This window comes from Pelodiscus sinensis, chromosome 8 (genome assembly GCF_052426305.1).
Source record: "Pelodiscus sinensis isolate ZL-2025 chromosome 8, ASM5242630v1, whole genome shotgun sequence".
NCBI lineage: Eukaryota > Metazoa > Chordata > Testudines > Trionychidae > Pelodiscus > Pelodiscus sinensis.
Window position 1 is genome coordinate 27,271,987 of NC_143059.1, and position 25,592 is coordinate 27,297,578.

The 25,592-nt window shown below is 45.3% G+C and overlaps 1 protein-coding gene across 7 annotated transcripts in view; it reads right to left on the reverse strand.

Moving 5' to 3' along the window:
• The window catches only part of RUFY2 (RUN and FYVE domain containing 2), an 88,961-nt gene that overhangs the window by 28,982 nt on the left and 34,387 nt on the right, over positions 1 to 25,592 (reverse strand). For 6 of the 7 annotated variants that reach the window (XR_012905594.2, XM_089780122.1, XM_089780121.1 and 3 more), the window contains 3 exons: positions 23,033 to 23,200; positions 17,036 to 17,133; positions 11,871 to 11,990 (listed from right to left, as the gene is read on the reverse strand). Coding sequence is in view for 6 of the 7 variants with exons in the window: in XM_089780122.1 (XP_089636248.1) it covers positions 11,871 to 11,990; positions 17,036 to 17,133; positions 23,033 to 23,200 (386 nt within the window). In the remaining variant the exon portion in view is untranslated. Of the gene's footprint in view, positions 1 to 11,870; positions 11,991 to 14,203; positions 16,128 to 17,035; positions 17,134 to 23,032; positions 23,201 to 25,592 lie in introns of those variants that run through there. The other variant, XM_075934926.2, reaches the window with a different exon arrangement.

Sequence of the window (25,592 nt, forward strand, 5' to 3'; positions counted from 1 at the left end):
AATTTTTAGTTAAAAAAAAAAAAAAAAAAAAGATCCTGGGAAAATTGGAATTTCATTTCCTGTATGACCAGACCTCAGAGCAGGCAGCACACCTCAGCAGTACACCTGACCATGAATGTCCAGGATTGGAAATGAGCTCCAGCATGGATCATACAGGAGATCCTGGACCTCATTACTGTGTGGGGAGAGGAATTAGTTCAGGAAAACTATGAAGCAGCAAAAGAAATGCACCTATCTGTGACAAGATCGCACAGGGCATGGCAGAGAAAGGATATACCAGGAACGTCCAGCAGTTCTGCAAGAAAATAAAGGCATTCAGACAGGCATACCAGAAGACAAAAGCAAACAGATGGTCTGGATCATCGCAGCAAACATGCTGTTTCTATGAGCAGCTGCCTGGGATCCTGGGGGGGACCAGACCAGTTTCCCAAGCCAGTCTGTGGATTCTCCCAAGACACTCCTCAGGTAGCCTCCGGCAGCAGTGTGGAAGTCAGCGAGGAAGAGGAAGTGAATAGTCAGCAGGCGAGTGGAGCATCCAATCTCACCAACAGCCAGGACCTTTTTATAACTTTAGAGACAATCGCCTCCTCTCAGGACATCACGCTGCCAGGCACTGATGGCGAGGAGGGCACTTCTGTGGTGAATTCACATTTTGTAATCATGCTACAGGTGAGGTATGGCAATTGGGTGTGATCTGTGGGGGCCCACTCTGCCTACACAGCAAGAGCTCCCCAGAACAGCTTATTAACATGTCTGAAGATGGAGCGGGAATCTTCTCTGCACACCTCCCATAAAGCTCTCATAGTGGAACTCTTTCATCCTTCTCACTGGCCTTTCTAGGGAGGCTGCTTTACTCCCTCCTCCACAGCAGGACACCTCTCCATGCCAAGCCAGCAGTAAGTGGTCTGGCACCACTGCAGCATAAGATCCAGGTTTCGGGCCACATTCAGTCAGCATCTGCTCCCTATCACTTCGTGTGACTCAGAGGAGACTGGTATTGTGCATGGCAACCTGTATGAAGCACGGGAAGCTCTGTAACTGATCCCACAAGCAAGACACCTCCATTTGCTCATTCCCAGCAAAACATTGTTTGAGCCCCTGCCCTGATGCCATGCCTGGACCCTTACCCCTCCCACTCACAGGCTCCTCAGTATCCACGTAAGCCTCTGCCCTGTCACCGCACCAGACTCTCTCCTGCAGGCTCCAGGCAAATGGGGGGTACCAAACACACAGTCACTGCATGAGTCCCAAGCCCTGTCCAGTCACACCATCACAATGGTCCCCCTTTGCAAATGTATATGCTTGCCTAGCTAAGGGAGCTGCTATTTGGTAGCACGATGTTGCACATGCTTTCAAAGAACAAATCCCAACCTGTCCCCTACCATGCCTGCCCCCAAATCGAGTCCAGCTGTTCCTGTTGCATAGTGGGCGTGTAAAAGCATAACTGTGGCTTAGTACATAACACATCAATATTGTCTTTGGACAGACCCTCCTTTAAGTTAAAAGATTAAGTTTTACATTCCACAATGCGTCTCCTGTCAGAATGTAAACAGCTGATCCAGGCTCCTCAGTTCCTTTTCTACAACAGATGAGTGTCATATCTGAAGAGGGGAGGGATAGTGGAGTACCCACAGAGATACTCATCTTGAAGAACATCAGTTACTGTACAGATGAGTAAACCTCCTCTTCTCCTTTGAGAGATATCCCTGTGGGTGCTCCACTCAGGTCACTGTAAGTAGTGTCTCTTAGGACAATAGGGGCTTCAGATAAGGCCAGAAGAACAATACAGCTCTACCCATTCTAGTGTCAGCTGCAGTCTCTGGCAGTAGGCACAGTGCTGTGCAAATGTGAGTGTCAATGACCATGTGGCTGCCTTGCATATGTCAACCAGGGAAACATTGCATAGCAGGGCAGTGAACACTGAGATAGAGTGTGTAGCATGTGCTCTGATGGAGTCAGGAGGCTGGACTTGTTTGAGCTGGCAGCAAAGGTGTATGTAGTCAGCTATCCATGTAGATAGTCTCTGCTCGGAGATGGAGATTCCCAGAGATTGTGGTACGGTGGAGAGGAAGAGCTTTCAAGTGCTTTGGAATGGTTTAATTCTATTTAGATAAAATGATATTGCCCTTCACATGTCTAGTGTATGCATGGTGAACTGAAAATCGTTGGTGTGTGATTTCAGGAAGAATGTTAAGTCAAGTCAATGTGTTTGTTTAGATGGAAGAATGTACTTTGGGTAGAAATCTAGGGTGTGTGCAAAGCATGACTATCTAGAAAGAAGATGATATATGGAAGGTTTGCCATGAGAGCTCTGAGTTCTCTCACTGTTCTGAAGGAAGTGATTGAGACTATGAAGACTGTTTTCATGGAGAAGTATAAGAGAGAGCACATGGCCAAAGGCTCAGATGGTCCATCATGAGTGTGTTGGTCCCAGGCTTGCACTGTTGATCTGATATTGAGGTATAGTGCCTGGGTGTCCTTCATAAATCTTTTGGCGACTGAATGTGCAAATACTGTAGCATTATCCACTGTATGGAGTTGATAACTAGCTCTCCAGAAGAGACCAGGGAACACGGTGTTGGCTTCGCAATTAGAAACAACCTAGATTGGCTCAGTCATATCGCCAAATGTGGGAACTGAGAGAATGCTGAAAATCCAGCTTCAAACATCAGTGGGCATGGCCAGCATCTTCAGCGTTTATGTGCCTACTTTAACTTCTGACCAGGAAGATAAGGACAAGCTCTATGATGAACTTAGTATTGCCATCAGTGAGGTATCTTCCCATGAGCTGCTGTTCATCCTTGGCGACTTCAATGCCAGAGTTGGCAGCGACCATCACAGCTAGCCATCCTGTCTGGAACAGTTTGGTACAGGGAAGATGAATGAAAACGGACAGCGCCTCCCTGAACTCTGCTCCCAACATGATCTCTGCGTAACCAATACCTTTTTCAACGTCAAACCCCAGCACAAAGTTTCGTGGCGACACCCAAGATCGAAACATTGGCACCAGCTTGACCTTGTCCTCACCAAAAGCAGCTGTTTAGGTAGTGTCAGGGTGACATGCAGCTACCACAGCGCAGACTGTGATAATGACCACTTGCTCGTGTATAGTAAGGTGTATATCCAGCCGCAAGATTTTTTCGCTCCAGAAAAGAAGGGAGAACGCGCATTGACACTGGTAAGACTTGTGACCCTTCAAAAGTATGCGAGTTTGTCCAAGTACTTGAAGAAGCCTTGCCCCGCCGAGATGACACTGATATCAGCAAACAACTGATGGGAACAACTACAGGACGCTATCTATGATACTGCGATATCTATCTTTGGGAAGAAGACAGTCAAGTCTGCTGATTGGTTTGAAGACCACACTGAAGTGCTGACGCCCATGATTGAGAAGAAGAGACAGGCACTGGCTGCATACAGGTCCTCTCCCAGTGAGGAGAACCTGCAGGCGCTCCCATTTGTTCAGAGTCAAGTGCAGCAGGTTGCTCGGCGGTGTGCCAACGATTACTGGCTCCAACTCTGCTCCAAGATTCATCAGGCCGTGGACACATGCGAGGAATGTACGATGGGATCAAGCAGGTCATTGGTCCATCACAAAGGAATACTGCCCCACTTAAGTCGGCCACAGGCGAGGTTTTGAAGAACAGAACCAAGCAGATGGAACGTTGGGTGGAATACTATTCACAGCTGTACACCAGAGAGACCGTAGTTACAGAGAGAGCCCTGAATGCCACTGAACCTCTGCCCACCATGACTGAACTTGATGCTGAACCCACCATGGAAGCACTTAGCGATGTGCTAAAAGCACTCTCTTCTGAAAAAGTCCCAGGGAAAGATGGTATTCTCTCGGAAACCCTTAAATGCGCTAACGGTACCCTAGTCTCAGAGCTGTATGGAATACTCTGCCAATACTGGAGAGAAGGCAGCGTACTGCAAGATATGAGGGATGCTAACATCATTACAGTCTACAAGAACAAGGGTGACAAAAGCGATTGCAACAACTATCGCGGCATCTCCCTTCTCAGCACCGTGGGGAAGCTATTTGTATGTGTTGTCCTGAAGAGGCTCCATGTTCTTGCAGAGAGAGTCTACCCTGAGTCTCAGTGTGGGTTCAGAGCTGAACGGTCCACCACAGACATGGTTTTCTCTGTTAGGCAACTACAAGAAAAGTGCAGGGAACAGAACAAACCTTTGTATATTGCTTTCATCGATCTGACCAAAGCATTTTACCTTGTCAGTAGAAAAGGTCTGTTCGCGATTCTGGCTAAGATCGGCTGTCCTCCAACTCTGCTCAACATTATTAGGGCCTTTCATGATGGCATGAGGGGGACCATCGTATATGACGGATCCACATCCAAACCCTTTGAGATTCTCAGCGGAGTGAAGCAGGGGTGTGTGCTGCCTCAAACACTGTTCGGCATCCTCTTTGCAGTTTTGCTCAAATATGCCTTTGGAACTGCTACAGAGGGCATCTTTCTCCGCGCGAGAATGGACGGCAACCTCTTCAAACTGTCGAGGCTTAGAGCAAAGACCAGGGTGCTTACGAAGCGTCTAAGGGAGTTCCTTTTTGCTGACGATGCAGCTATTGCTGCTCACACTCAGCAGGAACTACAGTCACTCATAACTCGCTTTGCGGACGCATGTATGAAATTCGGCCTCACAATCAGCTTAAAGAAGACCCAGGTGATGGGCCAAAGCATGGGTAATGAGTCATTTATCAGTGTGTTAGATTACGAACTGGAAGTCGTCCATGAGTTTGTGTTCCTAGGCTCTACGATCTCGGACAACTTGTCATTTGATAGCGAGATTAACAAGCGCATTGGAAAAGCCACGACAATGTTCTCCAGGCTGACGAAGAGAGTATGGGCCAATAAGCAGCTCACTGTACACACCAAGGTGCAGGTCTACACAGCTTGTGTTTTGAGCACACTGTTGTACGCCAGTGAAACATGGACTTTGTGCTCAAAACAAGAGCAGTGGCTCAACACATTCCATATGCGCTGCCTTAGGTGTATACTTGGTATCTCATAGCAGGACAAGATCCCCAATAGTGCAGTGCTTGAGAGAGCGGGCACCATCTCCATGTTCACCATTCTCAAACAGAGGCGTATGCACTAGTTTGGCCATGTCTCACGTATGCTGGATGGCTGAATACCGAAGGACCTTCTCTTTGGCGAACTGGCATCTGGAAAGATGCCGAAAGGTCGACCTAAATTGCACTATAAGGACACGTGCAAGCATGACCTCAGCGCTCTCTCTATCAGTGCGAACACCTGGCATTCGCTCGCCTTAGACAAGTATGCCTGGAAATAGGGAGTGAAGCTACCTTGGTGAAAAAAGTGGAAGACAAGAGAGCTCTCAGGAAGATCCGTGCCCGTGATACCAGAGCGACATCTGCCTACTGCTGCTCACAGTGCGGAAGGGACTGCCATTCCTGGATTAGATTGCACAGCCACAGAAGACGCTGCTCAAATCAGTCCAACAGGGGCGCAAACCCATGATCCTTCGGGATCGAAGGATGCCTACGATCCACTGTATGATGGAATGTGGTGATGGAAGCAAGATGGGCCTTGATGGAGTTGGTAGAGTGGCCTATGGATTTAAGTTCCAGTAAATAATCAAGGATTGAATGAAGAGGAGCAGAGTTTGGGGAGATATGTTTTTATGTGCACCAGGTTGCATACCACTTCCATTTTTGCAGGTAAGTAGTGCACACAGATAGAGTCCTGCTGTGCAGGAGCACTGTACTTACGGGTTCTGAGCATGCTAGCTCTTCACAAGAGAACCACTGAGAAGCAAGTCTTGAAGGTGGACAGTCTATGTTGGGTGAAGAATCTGGCCACTGCACTGGAGTGGGAAAGGGATGTGGGACTGGTCGACATTCCCGTGAGGAAAGAATATCATGGTTGCCTGGGCCACACCGGTGCTATTAAGATGACTTATGAATTGTCTGTTCTGATCCTCTGTATTATCTTATTTAATATGGGTGTGGGTGGAAAGGGATAAAGAAACATGTCGGTCCATGGGAGCAAGAAGGCACCCCAGGACTGCTCTGGAACATAACTCTGGGTATTTTTGTTTATGGCTGTTGCAAATAGGTTGAGTGGGGGAAATCTTTGAGATTAGTGTGTATATGTCCAAGCATTTCAGAATTGCTCGAGAGTCCTCCATGGAGAGGAGGACCTCACAGGTGTGGCAGCGAAGAGTTTGTGACCATCAAATGACAGATCCTCTATTGTAATGTGGATTTCCCGTGGGAAGGAGGAAGATGAGAGTCAAGATACACAATGACCCGTTGTGGACATAGACCTGGTGGTGTCCACAACATTTAGTGCAGCTTGGAGAGCAGTGCAGGATATGAATTGACCTTCAGAGACCAGTGCCTGAATTGTTGTTTCTTGTCTTGAGACCCATCATCAATAAAAGTTTGTATAAAATAGTTTCTGTGGTCGTATTTTGCTAATATCGCCATGTAACTGGCCTTCCTGAATTGCAAGGTGGAGGAGTATACTTTATGTCCAAAACGCCTCCATTCTTTTATTATCTTTGTTGGATGGGGTGGTCTTGAATTGTTGCTGTTGCTTGTTTTTCTGATTAGTTGCTTCCACTACTAGCAAGTTGGGAGCAGGGCGTATGAAGAAGACTTTGGTGTCCTTAGAGGAAATGAAGTATTTCTGGTCCCTGCACTTGCTTGTGGGTGTGATGGAGGCAGGTTTCTGCCATATCGTTTGCACAGGCTGCAGGATGGCTGCTCTAATGAGAAGTGCTATTTTAGAGATGGTAATGGTTTCCAATATGTCCATGACCTCATGTTGGTTATCCGAAACTTCCTCCAAAGTAATATTGAGGTCATCCACTGCTCTCTTAAAGAGGTCCTGAAAGTGGGAGAGTTCATCTATAAATGTAGATGTGATGGGCAGTTTGGCTTGTTGGAGTGAAGAGGCTACCCCCATGTCTGTCTATAGGTGATTTGTCCCCTAAAATTTCTGTTTTTATGTCCTGTATAGGTTCAGTATTAGAGTCCATTTCCTCTTGAGGAGTTGGTGGGGGGAGATTTGTGAACTTGCCTCTGTGGAGCAGGTTGGTTAGTATGTCATGCTCTGTGGAGTTTCCAGTATGGCCAGTGGTCAGGGAATGGTATAGGTGGTGCCATCCAGAGGTGGGCATACCACAGGCATTGTGTGGCAGGTGTATTTTGCTTGCTTGGGTTCCCATACTCAGGTGGGTAGTAGAGTGGAGAGAGATCTTTGTTCTCCAAGTTATCTTCCTTCCTGACGTAAGGGTGGGGAGGAGTCACGGGGGAATGGCAGTATTGTGCTTGTGGCTCTGGTGAAAAATCCCCATCCAGGACAGACCATGTATATCAGATGGACTGAAAAACTGGTGCTGAGCAAAACATGTTCTGGTCAGCTTCTACGATGAGGTAACTGGCTCGGTGGACATGGGAAAGTCAGTGGATGTTATATACTTTGACTTTAGCAAAGCTTTTGATACGGTCTCCCACCATATTCTTGCCAGCAAGTTAAGGGAATGTGGATTGGATAAATGGATGGTAAGATGGATAGAAAGATGGCTAGAAGGCCAGGCCCAGCGGCTCGATGTCAGGATGGCGGTCGGTTTCTAGCGGAGTGCCCCAAGGTTTGGTTCTAGGACCAGTTTTGTTCAATGTCTTTATTAATGACCTGGATGAGGGGATGGATTGCACCCTCAGCAAGTTTACGGATGACACTAAGCTAGGGGGAGAGGTAGATACACTTAAGGGCAGAGATAGGGTCCAGAGTGACTTAGACAAATTGGAGGATTGGGCCACAAGAAATCTGATGAGGTTCAACAAGGACAAGTGCAGAGTCCTGCGCTTGGGACGGAAGAATCCCAAGCATAGTTACAAGCTGGGGACCAACCGGTTAAGTAGTAGTTCTGCAGAAAAGGACCTGGGGGTTACAGTGGATGAGAAGCTGGATATGAGTCAACAGTGTGCCCTTGTAGCCAAGAAGGCTAATGGCATATTAGGTTGCATTAAGAGGAGCATTGCCAGCAGATCCAGAGATGTCATCATTCCCCTTTATTCGGCTTTGGTGAGGCCGCATCTGGAGTATTGTGTCCAGTTCTGGGCCCCCCACTACAAAAAGGATGTGGATGCATTGGACAGGGTCCAGCGGAGGGCAACCAAAATGATTAGGGGGCTGGAGCATATGACTTATGATGAGAGGCTGAGAGACTTGGGTCTGTTTAGTCTGCAGAAGCGAAGAGTGAGGGGGGATTTGATAGCAGCCTTCAACTTCCTGAAGGGAGGTTCCAAAGAGGATGGAGAAAGGCTGTTCTCAGTAGTGACAGATGGCAGAACAAGGAGCAATGGTCTCAAGTTGTGGTGGGAGAGGTCCAGGTTGGATATTAGGAAAAACTATTTCACTAGGAGGGTGGTAAAGCACTGGAATGAGTTACCTAGGGAAGTAATGGAGTCTCCATCCCTAGAGGTGTTTAAGTCTCGGCTTGACAAAGCCCTGGCTGGGTTGATTTAGTTGGGACTGGTCCTTCCTAGAGCAGGGGGCTGGACTTGATGACCTTCTGAGGTCTCTTCCAGTTCTATGGTTGTATGATTCTATGATTCTGGTGTGGAGTGGGATTGCGGTGCCATGCTGAGGTGAGGGGGCATCAGAACCATGGAAGCTAACGAGAGTGTTGGTTCTGTGTGAGAGTTGTTTGTTGCTGCAGTGCTGAAGAGGCAGGGAGCATTGGCAACAAAGGCTGCAGGGAACTGCCGCTACTGCTGTCTGAATAGGCTGCTGTGAGCTTGGGCTTGGCACCGGGGCCACTGAAGAGACCGTGGGTGCATTCTGAGAGGCAGGCAGCTAAAAGCCCTTTGCCGCGGCACCTTGCGAAGCAGCTGCCAACTCACAGCTGGTATGGGAGGTGCCTGCAGAATCAAAAGTGCTCAGCCTCAGAGCAGCTGGCATTGAAGAAATTAAAGTCTGTGCTTCTTCACTCTGCCTGGGAAAGCATGGGAAGCAGGTCTTTTCCTGGTCTGAGTTTTTTTGTTATGGCTCTGAAGAGTGTAGTCCGGAGTCTGATGAAGGTGAGAGGGTGTCCTGGAGCAGCAACAGCTTCAGATGCAGCTCCCTGTCCTTCGGAGTCTGTGCTTTTAATTTCTGACAGTAAGTGCATTTTGGAGGAACATGAGACTCCCCCAAATGCGGACACACTGAGAGTGGCCATCAGACACAGGGTTGGCATCTTTATAAGAGGAACACCTCTTGAAACCAGGAGAGCCTGACATATTGAAATGAATTTTTTTTTTTTAACAGGAAGAAGAAAATCTGTTAATTGAAACTAAATAGCTAAGTAACAATGTATAAGCTAAGGAAATATGTTGCTGAGGTAGTGTGAGACTCCTGCATTTCATCTCTGGACGGGGATGGTAGAGAAGGAAATTAGGAGCCCAGATTGTGTGCGTGCTAATTATACACTGACAACTCATCAGGAAGAATACACGCACAGCCTGGGGGAGGGGGTTTACTACTGAGAAAATCTCCAATCAAAGGTGCTGGGACATACCTTGACCTAAGTGGCACACCCAGAGGGACATCTCTCAAAGGGGAAGCACTATTAATACAGAGGATATCCCATTAAGAGCAACACACAGGACTGTCTTATCGCTGTCTGGCCCTTCACAAAGCTGTTTTTCAAAGCATCTCTCAATGCACTCTACTTATTTCCTCGGTGTGTGGCTGCTTAAAATTAGTGGCTAGGCATTGTGCCTCAGCCATCCTCCCTGGCATAAAACTCCCCCCATCAATTTCACAGATGTTATGGAGCACACAGCAGGCAGCCACAACAATGTGAATGTTGCTTTCACTGAGGTCTAACTTAGTCAATAGTCTGAAGCCTTCCCTTTAAACATCCAAAAGCACATTCTACCCCCATTCTGCACTTGCTCAGCCTGTAGTTGAACTGCTTCTTACTGCGGTTCAGGCTGCCTGGGTACAGCTTCATGAATCACAGAAGAAAGGGGTAGGCTGGGTCTCCAAGGATCACTATTGGCATTTCAACACATCCAATGTTAATTTTCCTGTCTGGGAAGAAAGTTCCATCTTGCAGCTTTCTGAAAAGACCGGATTTTCTAAAGATATATGCATCATGCACCTTTCCCAGCCATCCCCTATTGATGATGGTGACACAGCTTATATTATCTACCAGCACCTGCAACACCAAGGAGTATCCCTCTTGGTTTATGTACACTTTGGCAAGTGAGTCAGGTGCCAAGACAGAGAGATGTGTTCCATCTATCACCCCAAACCCCTTCATGGCAAAGCTATCCACTATAACTGGCATGTTTCCCAAAGTCACTACCTGCCATAGCAAAAGGGTATTGATCGCCTTGTCTAGTTGGATCACAGTAGCCTCCACTGTAGATTTCCCCACTCAAAATTGATTCCCAGCTGATTGGTAGCTGTCTGGCATTGCAAGCTTCCACAGGGCTATTGTCACTCAGTTCTCAACTAACAGACTAGATTTCATTCTGGTCTTACTGTGCTTCAGGGCAAGGGATTCACAAACATCTATGAAAGCGGTCTTAAGCATGCAAAAATTCTGCAGCCACCAATGATCGTCCCATAGCTTGCAATCCCACTAGTCTGTGCTTGTCTCATAGCACCAGAACCAGCATTCCACTGTGTCAAGAAGACCGAATGGTGCTAGCATCTGCCAATCGCTTATCTCAAGTGCTTGGTGGAAGAGTATGTTCATGGTCTCCTCAGACTATTCCTCATTCTGGTGAGTCTTGGACACACTCTGGACATACTGGAGCATAAGCTACAAGATGGCTAATATGACTGCCATTGTACTTTCTGCTGAAAGGGTTCCATGCTCGCTCCCATGCTTACCTTGCTATGGCATCTGCACAGATAACCAGGGGAAAAAGGGCATGAAAAGATTGTTTGCTGTTGCTTTCAAGGAGGATGGAGGGAGGACATGAATGCTTTATGGGATATTGATGAAGTGTACCCAGAAACACTACTGTTTTGGTCCCATCAGGCACTGGAAGCATAACCTAGAATCCAAAGACGTGGCAGGAACCGTAAGATAGCTACCCGCAGTGCACTGCTGTCAAAGTCCACATAGCCACCCTGCTGGGGACACACCCATGTCGCACTGTTGTGCAAAGTGGGGACATGCACCTTCAACTTTGCAAAATCAGGTACTAGAAAAATCAACCTTCTCTCGCATTGTAGACAAGGCCTACGTGTTACTTCTGGCTGTTTCATCAGTGTTTGTGGCTATACTGACTCTGTGGGCCAAATACCTATCCATGGGGCACTGCACAAGTGTAAAAGGAGAATTTGGTTTTTATTTCTTGATTTAATATTTTTGTTTCTAGCAGACTCAAGGATTTCATGAGTGCCATTCAGCTACCAACACTTGGAAGGATTTGGGCTTCTTTTTAACTCCAAAAAGTTTAATTGCTCTATGCAGTTTCTGTTTAAGTGTATGATATTATGTCTACAGGATTTACAATAATAAAGTGTGGATTAATCTAGTTTATTATAAATTTAGAATTTTTGTTCCTGTTAACAACTGTTGCCTTAATAACTTAAGACTGTGTCTTCAGCCAAAAAATGTTATGTTCTTCCCTCTCTTAAGGCTGGACAGCTATTTAAAAATATTCATGTATAGCTGAACTACTTTTAATGACAGATTTTATTTCTTCTTGCCCTTGCCTAATATACCTTTTCCTAAACAGCATCTGTATCCAATTAAAAATCATCAGCTACCTGTATTATGTAATGTATCCTACATTTTTTAGTTAACAGAATGTTTAAAGGAAAAAAGATTTTAAGTGCCTGGAACTTTTTCCAAAAGAGAAATATACTTACAGCTGCTTCTCCTTTTGGGAGACTTCTTTCTGCAGGTTTTCAGATTTATTCATATATTCTTGTTTGAATTTCTTCTCTTCATTCTCAGCTTCCCTTTGAGACTTCTCTGAATGCTGCAATCTGGTGTAATTCAAATCAACTTTGGGTAAAACTGAAGCTAGAACTAGGGTGTAAAGGGTGAAGAAGACAAATAAAAGAAAAATGGGGAAATAGAAACATTTCTAAATAAAAACAAAGATTGGGGAAACTCACAAACTCAAACGAGAAAGCCACACAATGCCTAGAAACCTAACCTCTGGTTTTCGCTATGCAAGAAAAGATTAAGTCTTCATATTTGTTTTTATTTTATGTTCACCATTAACAGATGCCATCAAAGCATAACCATACAGATTTTATAATTGATCGATATTGTTTACCGCTCTGAGTGTTATACATGTGTTACTCTGGGAAGCATTGTGGGAAGCATTTTTACAAGAACTGTAGAAGTACAGGAACTACTTTTTCTATACTAATGGATTAATAACACAGTGTATGTTGTGCTGGAATCGCCCAATGTAATTCAGACATGAGCCTGAATACAGAACACTGGAATCAGATAGCAACAACACAGCTGTAGTAAGACAGCAGAACACACACTGGAGCATTTTACTACACTTACAGAATAACTACTGGTAAATAACATTATTGAACGAATTTAAATAATGTGTATTAAAAATCATGGTTAAAATAGCTCCATATGATTAACAAAACAAACAACACTGAATAAATAACAGAAGTCAGGCTTCATTTAAGCTCTTTCTCTTTGACTTTCAAGGGGTTTTGCATTCCTGTTTTGGATAGACCTCCCCTCTCACTTACCCCTCACCAATGCATCAAGATTTCTCCCTGACCCACTCTTCAGCCCAAAAAAGATGGGGTTTAAATTTAAATGTCAACATTAAATAAAAAAAACTGTATGTTACTCCGTATTCAACTGTCTTGTTGGGATATACAAGGGAAGCTGAATTAGAGTAGCCAGTGAAATGTCAATTAGAACCTCATCCCAGTTTAGGCGTCTCATTTTACAATTGCCTCTTTAGTCTCTCTCTACCTGGTCAACACCTAAAACTTAAACTGACCCTAGTTACATTGCACTTCAGAGATGTGAAAAAGAAATCACACTCCCGAAAGACATTGTTAAGACAATTTATGTCCCAATGTAGACACCAATAGGTCAACAGAAGAAAATTGCCTCTTGAAGAGCTGGATTAACTTCTGTTGCTGTAGCAAGTGTCTGCACTATGGCACTGCTGCAGCACCATAGTTGTGCTGCTCTAGCATTCTAGCATACACACACCCTCAAAACGCTGTTGAGAGAAAACAGAGGAGCAAGAGCTTGGCTTGAACCATCACTTGTCAGTCAACTGAATTCCCAGTTTATCATTGTTACACAATTCCCAGTTTATCATTGTTAAATGTAAAATTAAATGAAAGCTTTTCTCTGGCTCTGTCTACACAACAACCACAATCATGTTTCTTGGCTACTAATGTTTTATAATGCAGGATGCATCTATCTACATTGGCCATATTTGGGAAATTGCCTACTATTGCAATGCTACCAGATAACCAGTCAGTGGGTTCAGAGAGACAGTGCACTAGCATTACTACATATTTTAGCAGAATTAGATTACATGTTAATAAAAGCTTGAGTCTACATCTTATTCATGCTACCTACCAATGGTAAACCTGCACAGGTGGGACAGCCAGAGCAGAAATGACAACAGTCTAGACTTGAATCCTTTATTTTGAAGCATCTGAATTTAGCCTATGTATGAAAACATTAGGGTGCACTCTATACTACAATTTGTTGTAATTAAGTTCCTTGATATGTTTGTAATTATAATGCAAATAGGGTCAAAGTAGATTGAGAGGAGATGGGAGAATACTAGTGCAGAACAAGGCTAATTCTTGCTGATATTCCAGAGGGCTGAGAAGAATGAAAGGCTAAATGAAATTAAAAACATTAGTAAGACCCTCTCTAAACACAGGATGTTAGATATTGTATAACTGAATAGTTGTGTAACTGCATAAAATCTTAATAGTTACACAACTATTCGATAGTCCCCAGGGGCAGGGCCAGCATCCAGTGTGCTCCCGGCCCCACTCCCGGGGAGTACCCCTGCTAGCCTGCACTGCTGCCTCTCTATCACAAGTAGCAGTGCGGGTGCCAGGTGGGAGCTGGTCTGCCAAGGGAGCCAATTTAAAAACCGGGCAGACTGGCTGCCTATCACCCTGTGCTGCTGCCTCTGATACAGAGGAACAGTGCAGGATGGCAGCAGCTCCTATCTGCTTATCAGTTAATCATGTATTTGTCTACATGTTGACATCCCTACTCTAAACTACAGCTGAAACTGCATTAGCATAATTTCCAAAACCAATATGAACAAGGATTTTTCTTCTCAGAACCATACTAGCATGTATAGTATGGTGGGCAACCTCGGCCCATCCCTGTGTGGCCCAGGAGACATTTTGTTTACTGTTGACCACACATAGGGTTGGGTGGTTTCCATCTGTGTAGTTTTTCCCTACCAGTTTTACTCAAGTAACATGCATGTAGAACAAGGGCACATGGACACAGGTCTATGCTGACTGCACCCACCAGAGTGTGGAAGCCGGGTGCTCCTTTTACATCCAATCAAAGTGCTGCTACGGTTCAATCAGCACACCCTGCAAATTCTAAGTACCCCAGTGCAGTAAGCAAAACCACCCTATTTGGGGAACCTGTCTTGGTTATGACAATCTTGAAGCCTATTAAGATGAAGGAGGGCCACTCATGAGACCCATTCAGGTGCCTTGGTTGCCCATCGCTGATCTACAGAATCTGTATACACACTAGCAGCTAGCAAACTTTACAGCTGAAATCCAGTGACGCTCCACCAACGTAGTAACTCAGTCACTGAAGAGTAGATCCTTAGTTGGCAATTTACATACCATCTGAGAGGTTCTATCCCTAAATGTCTGAGTCTTGCCTATGCTACACTTTCGACCATTGATACCCAGATGGAACTCTACTGGTGGAAATTAGAGCTACGAAGATTTTTACAAAGATAAGGCTTTCATGCTTTATAGCCTTTAGTTCTAGTCATATCTGGATTGTGCCCATGATACAGTAGCTCTGTTAAAACATTTCACATTCATTCTCTCAATGCTAGCAGACTGAACTGTATTTTAGCTATGCATAAGAGAATCCTACAATTACAGGAATAATTTGGGTTTTGTTTTTGTAAAGTACAGCAGAAACTGTGGCACATTTTTAAAAGTTGTTTTAGCCAGTCCTCAGGAAAAATGCTGCTGTCTACCTTACTGAAGAAAACAATATTACTAGCAAACACTTTACAAGAATTGATAGCATGTTTTCTGGTGTAGAGAAGCCCTGAAATTGTAACAGCAATAAAAGTGTGGGGTTTTATTAATTGAAAAAGGGTTATTTATTATGGATGTTAAAACGGTTATTCATTTAACTATTTTAACTCTGGGCTCACTGCTGGGCCCACTACCCGGCCCTGCTGTGGCCATGGGGTCCCACTTCCAGTCCTGTTATGGCTGTGGGGTCTCTCCTCCAACCCCACCAGGCCCTGAGCATCTGGGACTGCCCTAGTTTGGTGTGGCTGGCTGGTGCCAGAGGTCACGGGCAGGGGCCAGTTAATTGATTAACCATTAAACATAACAGTAAGCCTCCTCCTTAGGAGAATACTTAATGGTTAACTGTTTTAACATCCCTATTATATTTAAGTTCTATAAATATGGAGTGAGGGAAAACCTTAAACTGAAAGGGGCATGGCAACGAGAAATCAAAAATATAAAGGCAGCTAACATTTTTAAATAAACTTTGTATTTAACATTTAAAAAATAAAATTATTAAAACAGCATTCGAAAATTCTAATTTCTGCTTGGTCAGTGATATGACAGTGATTTTTTTTTTAAATTCTTTGGGGGGAGAGTTGAGAAAGGGGTAGAGATGATGTTATTTCGGGAAACACGGTAGACCCAAGCTATGACATTGTGTCAAAATCACTAGTGCTTACTGACCAATTATAATCCAAGATTTAAATCATAACCATATTTTTAAACCAATTCATACAAATTTTACTCCAATTGCCAAATAGCTTTCAGAATGATATGTCTTTGACAAGTTTGTATTGGTGCTGTGCTTCACTGCTGGCACATTTCACAAATGACATTGCAATAGTCCTTGTTTGAGTTAGTAGATCTTTGTCACTTCACGTATGTAATGGACAAAATCAAAGACAAATAAAGGTAGTAAAGTTCAAAATGTAAAAATTGGGATAAAGGAAAAAAAGAAAGAAAAAAGAGGAAAAAGGATGTCAATAAAAGAATATTCATGTCACTAAATCTTTTAATACATAATTATGTTTTTCATAAGTAGCTTTAAAAGAAAATAATGGTAAGACATGTTAACACCAACATGGCAGGGCTATGGATATGTTACATTTTACAATTAAAAATATTAATGATGCATATAGTTTATTACATTTAAATAACTGAAGTACACAAGTCACATTTTGATATTATGTAATAAATCTATAGTAACCACAATATAAACTTACACACTGGAATTAAATCATTTCATTTTACTAATTCGTGGTGTTATACACCCATGTGTACATCCTTTACACTAACAGCATTTCCAAAGCGATTAAAGCTTTGGAATCTTGGCCTGTGAATCATGATCCACAACAGCACTTAGAACAGGCTTAACTTTAAGCACATGAGTAATCTTGCTTAAATGTAACCATGTGCTTTGATGGGGTGAAGCCTTATTGAATAGCTTTAAAATATAGCACAGGGATAACAATGGATCAGAATTTTGAGCCCAGTCGCTCAAAAAACAACCTTGGGGGCAAGCAGAGAATGCCACAGCACCAGTGAATGGTGAAAGAGAATCAAGACAGAAAGGTTTGGATTATGGTTGTATTTTTTCACTCTTACAGTTAAATTTACTTATTTGAAAATCAATGGTAAAACACAGGTTGCAATTCCAGAAGACTGTGCTTCTTTAAAACTTCCTACTGAGAGTTAAATTTCAGTGGAAGCCGTTTGGGAATGTAGTAAAGGAGGAGAAATGAATGTGGAAAAGAAAGTTTAAAAAGAGACTGATGCTGTACCTTTGTTCCAATTGTTTCATAGTTGCTGTAATCTGATTGGTTTTATCCTCTAGTCGACCAATTATTTCATTCTTTTCTTTCATGGCATCGTCAGAAACCTATTTTAAACAGAATAATACTGAAATAGGTTTTATATTAAACTATACTTTTGATGCGTTAGAGGGACAGCCAAGTTAGTCTGTCACAGGAAAAAGTTTAAAAACAACAAATAGTCTGGTAGCACTTTAAAGACTAACAAAATATGTAGATGGTATCATGACCAATTCCACAAGCCAAATACACAGAAAAGGATTGGAACTACAATTCATTCACAAGTTTAATTCTCATGCTAATGGTTTAAATAGAGATACTGGATAGCTGGGACATTATTAACCAACCAACCAATGAAGGTGCCAAAGGTTCTTTATGACTATATAGAATCTGATTTTAGTTCTCTTCCTTTCTAATTGCTAACTAATGGTTCTTATCTGTCTCTTAACTATCTAGTTTTTAGGTGCTAATAAATAATCTGTTGTTTTTTTTCCAGTTACATACATACTCGGCTTTCTCTTTGATACTTATCTACTCGCTGCCTCTTTCTGTCCCCCTCCCCCCATTTTTTCTTCTTCCCCTAACCCTAACCCTTCCTCCCTTATTTATTGTGGTTCTGGATATCCAACACTCCGGTGATCTGAAGAAGTGGGCTGTGCCCACGAAAACTCATGTTACCATCTACATATTTTGTTAGTCTTTAAAGTGCTACCAGACTCTTTGTTGTTTTTAAAGTTTTTTTTACTTTTGATGCTTTTCTTCGGTCTCTTCAGGAAAATATTTATAATGTGGATTTGGGATTTGTTTGCTTATTTGTTTTTTTTTAATTCCCATATAAAAAATAAAGTAATAATAAAGAAAAATATCTATATATCAAATTTCATTCTAAAGTATACTTGCATTTATTGGAATATACAAATCAACAATGGAAAATTAGACACCACTCTCTACAGAAATTATACATTTTACTAATGTATAATCTATTTAATATTTTTTTTCAGTTTATTTCTTTTACTATTTTGGGAGGGGGGGTCTAATAACATTAAATGCTAATAATTTTAAATAGCTCATTACATCCAATGCAAAAATACCTATCAGCGTTAGTTTTAGTTCACACTGAGATCTTCACGGAGCCAATTCTGCAAGAGGCAAAGCACTGATACAGACTATAGGTCTCTTTTGGAACACCAGCTAAAATTACTGGTATAGTTGAGTGATAGAAATGTAGCCATGTTAGTCTGGGGTAGCTGAAGCAAAATGCAGGACAATGCAGCACTTTAAAGACTAACAAGATGGTTTATTAGATGATGAGCTTTCGTGGGCCAGACCCACTTCCTCAGATCAAACACTATCCCAGAGGACACTACTGCCAACCTGATAGCAGACCTATATAACTTTGTTCTCACCCACAATTATTTCCAGTTTGAGAACAACTTATACCTCCAGATCAGCAGCACAGCCATGGGTACATGCATGGCCCCACAGTATGCTAACATCTTTATGGCTGACCTAGAACAACGTTTCCTCAACTCCCGTCCCCTTTCACTCCTTCTCTACCTACGGTACATCGATGACATCTTTATGATCTGGACGCATGGCCAAGAAACACTGGAGATATTCCACAGAGATTTCAACAACCTACACCCCCACCATCAACCTCAGCCTGGACCATTCTACACGAGAGATCCACTTCCTGGACACCACAGTACAAATCAACAATGGAAAATTAGACACCACTCTCTACAGAAAACCCACCGACTCATACAGTTACCTACATGCTTCCAGCTCCCATCCAGAACACACCACACGATCCATCGTCTAAAGCCAAGCCCTTCGATACAACCGCATCTGCTCTAATCCCACTGACAGAGACCAGAAGCTTCAAGATCTCTACCAAGCATTTATAAACCTCAACTACCCACCCGGAGAAATAAAAAAGCAAATTGAAAGAGCCAGACGAATACCTGGAAACCATCTACTTCAAGACAGACCCAAGAAAACCAACAATAGAACACCACTTGTCATCACCTACAACCCCCAACTTAAACCTGTCCAACACTATCAATAAACTACAGCCTATACTGGAACAGGATACCATACTCCAAGAGGCTCTGGGAGACAGACCCATAGTCTCCTATAGACAACCACCTAACCTCAAGATGATTCTTACCAACAACCACAAGACATACCACACTAATACCAACCCTGGTACCTTCCCTTGCAACAAACCCCGTTGCCAGCTTTGTCCACATATTCATTCTGCTGATACCATTATTGGACCTAACCAAGTGAGTTATAAGATCAAGAACACATATTCCTGCGCATCCAGAAATATAATCTATGCTATCATGTGCCAAAAGTGTCCGTCTGCTATGTACATTGGACAAACGTCTCAGACACTTCACCAAAGAATTAATGCCCACAAAACAGATATCAGACAAGATCACAAAGAAAAAACAGTTTCTTGCCATTTTAACCAGAAAGGACACTCTCTCAATGACTTAACCACCTGCATTCTGCTACAAAGACCTTTTACATCTGCACTTGAAAGGGAATCCTCTGAACTGTCATTCATGTTAATATTCGACACTCTCCAAAAAGGAATGAACAAACGCTTGAGCTATCTTACCCATTACCAAGATAGCTTCCCCAATTATCACCTCTAATACCATTAGCTCACAAACATCCCACTCTCCCCACCTCTAATATCATCAATTCACAGACACTTACCACCTTCCTTCCTTCCCCCCTCTCCCTGCATCCCCCTCCTGTTCTGAAATGTGATTTGTCCTTTTCATATGTGTTCATTTTTTTTAATTGTATCCTTTGGTATATATGGTTGTGACTATTTTCTTCCACTATTTGATCTGAGGAAGTGGGTCTGGCCCACGAAAGCTCATAATCTAATAAACCATCTTGTTAGTCTTTAAAGTGCTACATTGTCCTGCATTTTGGTATAGTTGAGTTCTCCTATATTATTCTAACATTATTTTAACCAGCCTCTGAAAGCGCTGAACATTCCTCCTTAAAGATCTAAATATAGGTACAGAATTGTCATTAAATCCAGTTACTATCAGAACATCAAAGTTTCAAAACACATATTGAAAACAGAAAAACTACAGATCTCTGATATTCTGCATAAACACCAAAAATAATACTGAAAAACTTTTTTTCTATACTGCCTCAGTTTATTTTATTAAAGGCAAATCAGAACCCTTTCATTACTTCTGTTCTGCTTTCCACACACAGCATTTAGAGGTGCACCGCAACATCTTGGTCCACACATGTACTTGTCTATTCTTTGCTTCATGTAATGTCATTTCTCTATGTACTTTCTCAAGTGGTCATGACTGACTTCTATTGCTGCCTGTGACAAACTGCTCCATACATGAAAATTACCACAAAGAACTTTCTCTTGAATTTCCTTGGCATTTGGTCATTTCTTAGCTGCTGTTTGTGAACTCTGAAATCTAGAGTTTGTAATCCACAGCAGAATTTCTGTGACATTGCAAACAATGTTAAATACCTGCTTACTATTCTCTTTTCTTATTACCAGAAGACTTACCCGGTGTTGCTTGGGTTATTCAAGGCAGGAGGCTGGCTGTGTGAGGGGTGCAGGAGTCAGGTCAGGGCCTTGGAGATGTGGGGGGCTCAGGGCAGGAGGCCAGTGGCATGGGGGGTGCAGGAGTCAGGGTGAAGAGTTAAGGAGGGGTTCAGGACAGGGCACTGGGGATGTGGGGGAGCACAAGAGTGGGGGTTGGGGAGTGAAGAGGGGTTCAGGACAGCAGGGACTGCGCACCCCGCCCACCAGCTTGTCCTGGGAACCATCAGGAGGCTTTTTCCCTCTCCCACCTCAGCCTGGGAGAACTGGTGAGGGCTCTCTCCTGCCCCCTAACCTCTCCTGGGGTGGGGGGACCCCACTTACTCAGTCTGGGGGAGGCAATATGGCAGAGCTCCAGCCCTGCTGGCCACTCCACGGGTGGGATGGCTGCCCCCAGCAGCCACTCTCAGTATCATGTTCCTCCAAACAGCCCTTCCTTTTGCATGTTATGGAAAACAGTCCCATTCCCTGCACTTCTGGTTTTCCTGGCACAACCAAATCCTGACCTTGCTTTAAGATAGGGTAAGAGAAAGCTGCATACCAAATTTGGTGGTCCCGCTTTTACCATTTAGGACAGGGATGGGCAATAATTTTTGACGGGGGCTACTCCAAGATTTTGTAAAGTGGTCAAGGACTGTACTCTTCCATGATATTAATGGAGGAGATGCAGGGTCTGGGATGGAGGCTGGGTGCAGAAGGGAGCTTGGGGAAAGCAAATGGGGGACAGGAGGAAGAATAGAGTCTGGGAGGGAGTTTTGGTGAAAGATGTGGTTGTGACCTAGGGCAGCGGACTGGAGTGCAGGGGCTTGAGGTGTGACCTAGGGTAGGACGGAACTGTGATCTGGGGCAGGAAATTGGGGGGTCAGATCTGGGAAGGGGCATGGGTGCAAGAGGGGAACAGAGGGTTTGGGTATGTTGATTGGGGGGATGAGGGTTGGGGCAGGGAGAGGCTGGGGTGCCAGAGGCATGCTCTTGCCAGGAGACTTACCAGCCAGCAGCCAAACCAGCCTGCCTCCCTGCACAGCTAAGGCTTGCAGAACTTAAAATGTTTCCCAGCTAGCCAGCAGGCCTCCCTAGCCCTGTGCTTGTATGAATAACTGAGCAGAGGAGAGGGGTCATGATTCTTCTTGGCTGCCAGTTATTCAAATAGGCAGCTCCCATTGGCCGGTTTCTGGCCAGAAAACATCCAATGGGATTGTGATAAGGGCGGAGGGCACCTCCTGAAGCTTTCCCTCCCTTCCCTCCAGTTTTGAAACAAAATGGGGCCCAGCAGCCACGTTTCTGAGCAGCGTGAGGGGCTGCAGGGCAAGCAGGAGAGCCTCCTGGGACTTCCTGCTGCCTCTGTGGGTCAGATCCACTTGGCAGGCTGGATCCAGCCCACGAGCTGTATTTTTCCCAGACCTGATTTAGTAGGAGTCCTTGAACAAACAGACTCTCAAACAGATGCACATTTCTAAAATATATAGATAAATAATAGAAAATATGGATCCAATTATCCTAATTGAGCTTCACACTTATCACTCTCAAAGCCCATTTGACCTCTTCACTATCTTCCTTTGTTTTGTTACAATTTCTCCACTGTTTTTTCTAACGACCCCAAATGGAGCACAAAATTCCAGGTCTGATATCATTCTCCCTACGTACAGTATCATGATGGCCACTTGTGCTTTAATCCTCTATGTATCATAGTGATACTTTAAAATGACTGACATCAAACCTGCTTCATGTGAATTCCATTCACTCAGGGGGTGGAGAGTAACACAGTGGCAGTTTGTCAGGGTAAGCCCCTGTTGGGCCACTGCTGCTAAATTTACCTGCACGGCTGCAGGTACCAGCGATCACAGCTCCCATTGGCGGCAGATCACTGTTCCTGGCCAACGCAAGCAGCAGAGAGCAGTGCAGACTGGGACACTCCTTCCTGCAGCTCCCATTGGCCATGAACGGCAATCTGCAGCCACCGGGAGCACTTATCACTTGTACCTGCACCCATGCAGGTAAACATAGCAGCAGAGGGCCCACCAGGAGCTAACTATGGCAGATCAGACCCAGCCCGGCCCATGGGCCGGTATTTGCCCATCCCCTAAATTAACTTATACAGGTGGCATGAAGCTCTTATTCTCAGAAAAGAAGAGCATACAAGAAGAGCGTACAAGCAGAGCGCTGAGCTAAAAAAGCAGTGACAATGAGCAAAGCTAGGAAAACAGGAGTTTAATATATTGATGAAAGAATATCACTTTTCTAAAGCAAATACTCTTCTATTGCAAAACTGTATCAAATGTCATGAGCAAGGTAGCATGCACTATTTACACACATCTTATATTTATATTTTAAAGAGGCTTCAACAATTTAAGAATATTCTCTTTTACCTGCAACTTCTGGTACATTTCTATGTTAATTGCTTTAACTTCATCTAGCTGTTGTCGAAGGCCTATGAGGGTGTCTTGTTTCTCATGAATATCTTTCTCCAACAACTTCATTGCAAGTTCTATCTCATGTTTCATACTAACTTGAACCATTAGCTCATTTTCTATATCCTACAAGATACACAAAAACACAAATTATACACTGCCACATAGATTTTGTAAATAACCACGCAACAACATTTTATATACAGGCAGTCCCCAGGTTACGTACAAAATAGGGACTGTAGGTTTGTTCTTAAGTTGAATTTGTATGTAAGTCAGAACTGGTACATATTGTAGGGGAACTCTAGCCAAACATTTCTCCAGAGCTCAGTTTTATTCTCCCACACCTCACTTCCCTCAGTCCTTTATTCTCAAGCTTTATTCTCAAGACCCTCCTTCCAGCCGACAGCGGGGGGTGTTGGAGCTGCCCAGGGGCGTCCGCGGGGCCAATGGACCCAAAGCTGGCGGAGGGGGTGCCTCCCCCACTGTCGCCGCCTCCGCGGCGTGGGGGGTGCTTCCCCTGCGGCGCTCGGGGCAGTGCCGGCTGAACCGCCTGTCAGGTGGCGCGTCTCGGAACAGGACCAGGTACCTACCTAAAATAAACCCAAGGACAGGGAATAGCAACACAAGTGAGGGATATCTACAGGGTGAAAAACTACAACGAGCATTTCTCCATTGAGTGTAGCACTGAGGGCTGCGGATAGACATGGCTCTGGGACACCTTAAATTTCAAGCTGCTGCCTTTAAAGGCAAGCAAGGGCCTCTACTGCTGCTTTGTGCAGCCGTGCAGGAGCTTGGCTAGCGGTGCACAGGAAAGAGCCGCGCACACAGCAATCCCCTTCCAACACCCCACCCCCGGAGGCTCCTCCACGGAGCTGTGCAGAAGCGGGGGTGGGGGGCACAGACGATCTCCCTTACACACGAAATTAGTAGCAGGAAAAGCGCGGAGGAAGGGGGGGAACAGGTAAAATGTCAGCAGGAGCAGAGTTAACCCTTCGCTGCAAGCAGAGGTGCCGGGGCAGCCTTTGGAGGCGAAGCACCGCAGCCGCCCCCCATTGCCGCCGCAGCCCCAGGGAGAGCAGGGAAGGGGTGGAACGTTCCCCGCGAGCGGCGTGCGCCAGGCTCCCCAGCCAGGGGACTCTACGGCGCAGGGCCCCAGCGGCAACAAAAATGTCAGCGGGTGAAAAATTTAACCCGTCGCCTGCCGGCCTCAGCGTGGGGAGTTTTTTAAATTGGCCCTGGCGGCGCTTCGCATCCCCTTCCCCTGCGCCCCCCCCGCGGCCGGGCTCTGGGGCTGGGGCCAAGCATGCCCCGTGCGCCCCGACCAGCCACTGCAGCGCCCGGAGGCCGCAGCCCGGCGCAGGGCCGGGTGTTTAACGGCAGAGGCGGATTCCCCTTTAAATATCCCCGCCTCCCCCCCAGGTCTCCCTCTTACCGGCTCGCTCCTCGCCCTCCCTCCACCTCCTCCCGCGAACGGGACTCCCAGCCCAGTCCCACAATGCACCGGGCGTGCCGGGCTCCCTCAGCGCCGCTTGAATGGAAATGCTGCCGCCGGGGCGCAGCCAGTGCGGGGTGCCTCCCCCACTGTCGCCGCCTCTGGCGGCGCAGGGGGCACTTCCCCCCAGCAGATCAGGGAAACGCGGACCTAGCGCCCCCCCCCAGCAGACCAGGGAGACGCAGAGTGGCTTTTCTCGCCACGGAGGACGCGGGCAGCGGGATCGCGGCGCGTCTCGGTGGTCCCGCCGCCCGCGTCCTCCGCGGCAAGAAAAGCCGCTCCACGTCTACCTGGTCTGCTGGGGGGAAACGCCCCCCGTGCCACCAGAGGCAGCAATATTGGGGGAGGCGCCCCCCCACCGTTCGTAACTAGGGATCCGACGTAAGTCGGATTGATGTAACCCGGGGACTTCCTGTAGTATCCTGATGCAAAACTGAGATCTGACATTGCAGGTCCTGTATTTCTGGATATTTCATCCTTACAAATAGCTACCATCTGTGAAACCTGGCAGAACAGATACCATAAATATTATGTAAAAATTACACTTAGTCATGCACATGGTGACTTGTGTTTAACTGTTTAATAAAAGCCACCTCATTTTATGTAATATAATTAGCCTAATTTCTTATAAATGAAATAATATTTTAACAATAAGAGTCAATTTTCTATTTACAATATTAAAAAGTCAACTGGGGGCTGCACCCTCTGCTCGCTGTACTCTCCAAGCCCCCTCTCGCAGAGGACAGCAACCCCGGCTTTCTCCCCTGGCCACCTGGGAGGGCCGGGCTGCAGCTGCACTAGCTCAGGTCCCTTCTGCCTTCCCCCGCAACACCAGTCCGGCCCCTTCTCCTCCCCCCCCCCCCCCCCCACCAGCCCCGGCCACTTCTCCCTCCCACCCCCACACCAGCCTGGGCCCCTTCTCCTCCCTGCCTCCAGCCTGGGCCCGTTTACCCTCCCCCACCACCACACCAGCTCGGACGCCTTCTTCCTCCCTTCCACTTCCCTTCCCCCCTCACCAGCCTGGGC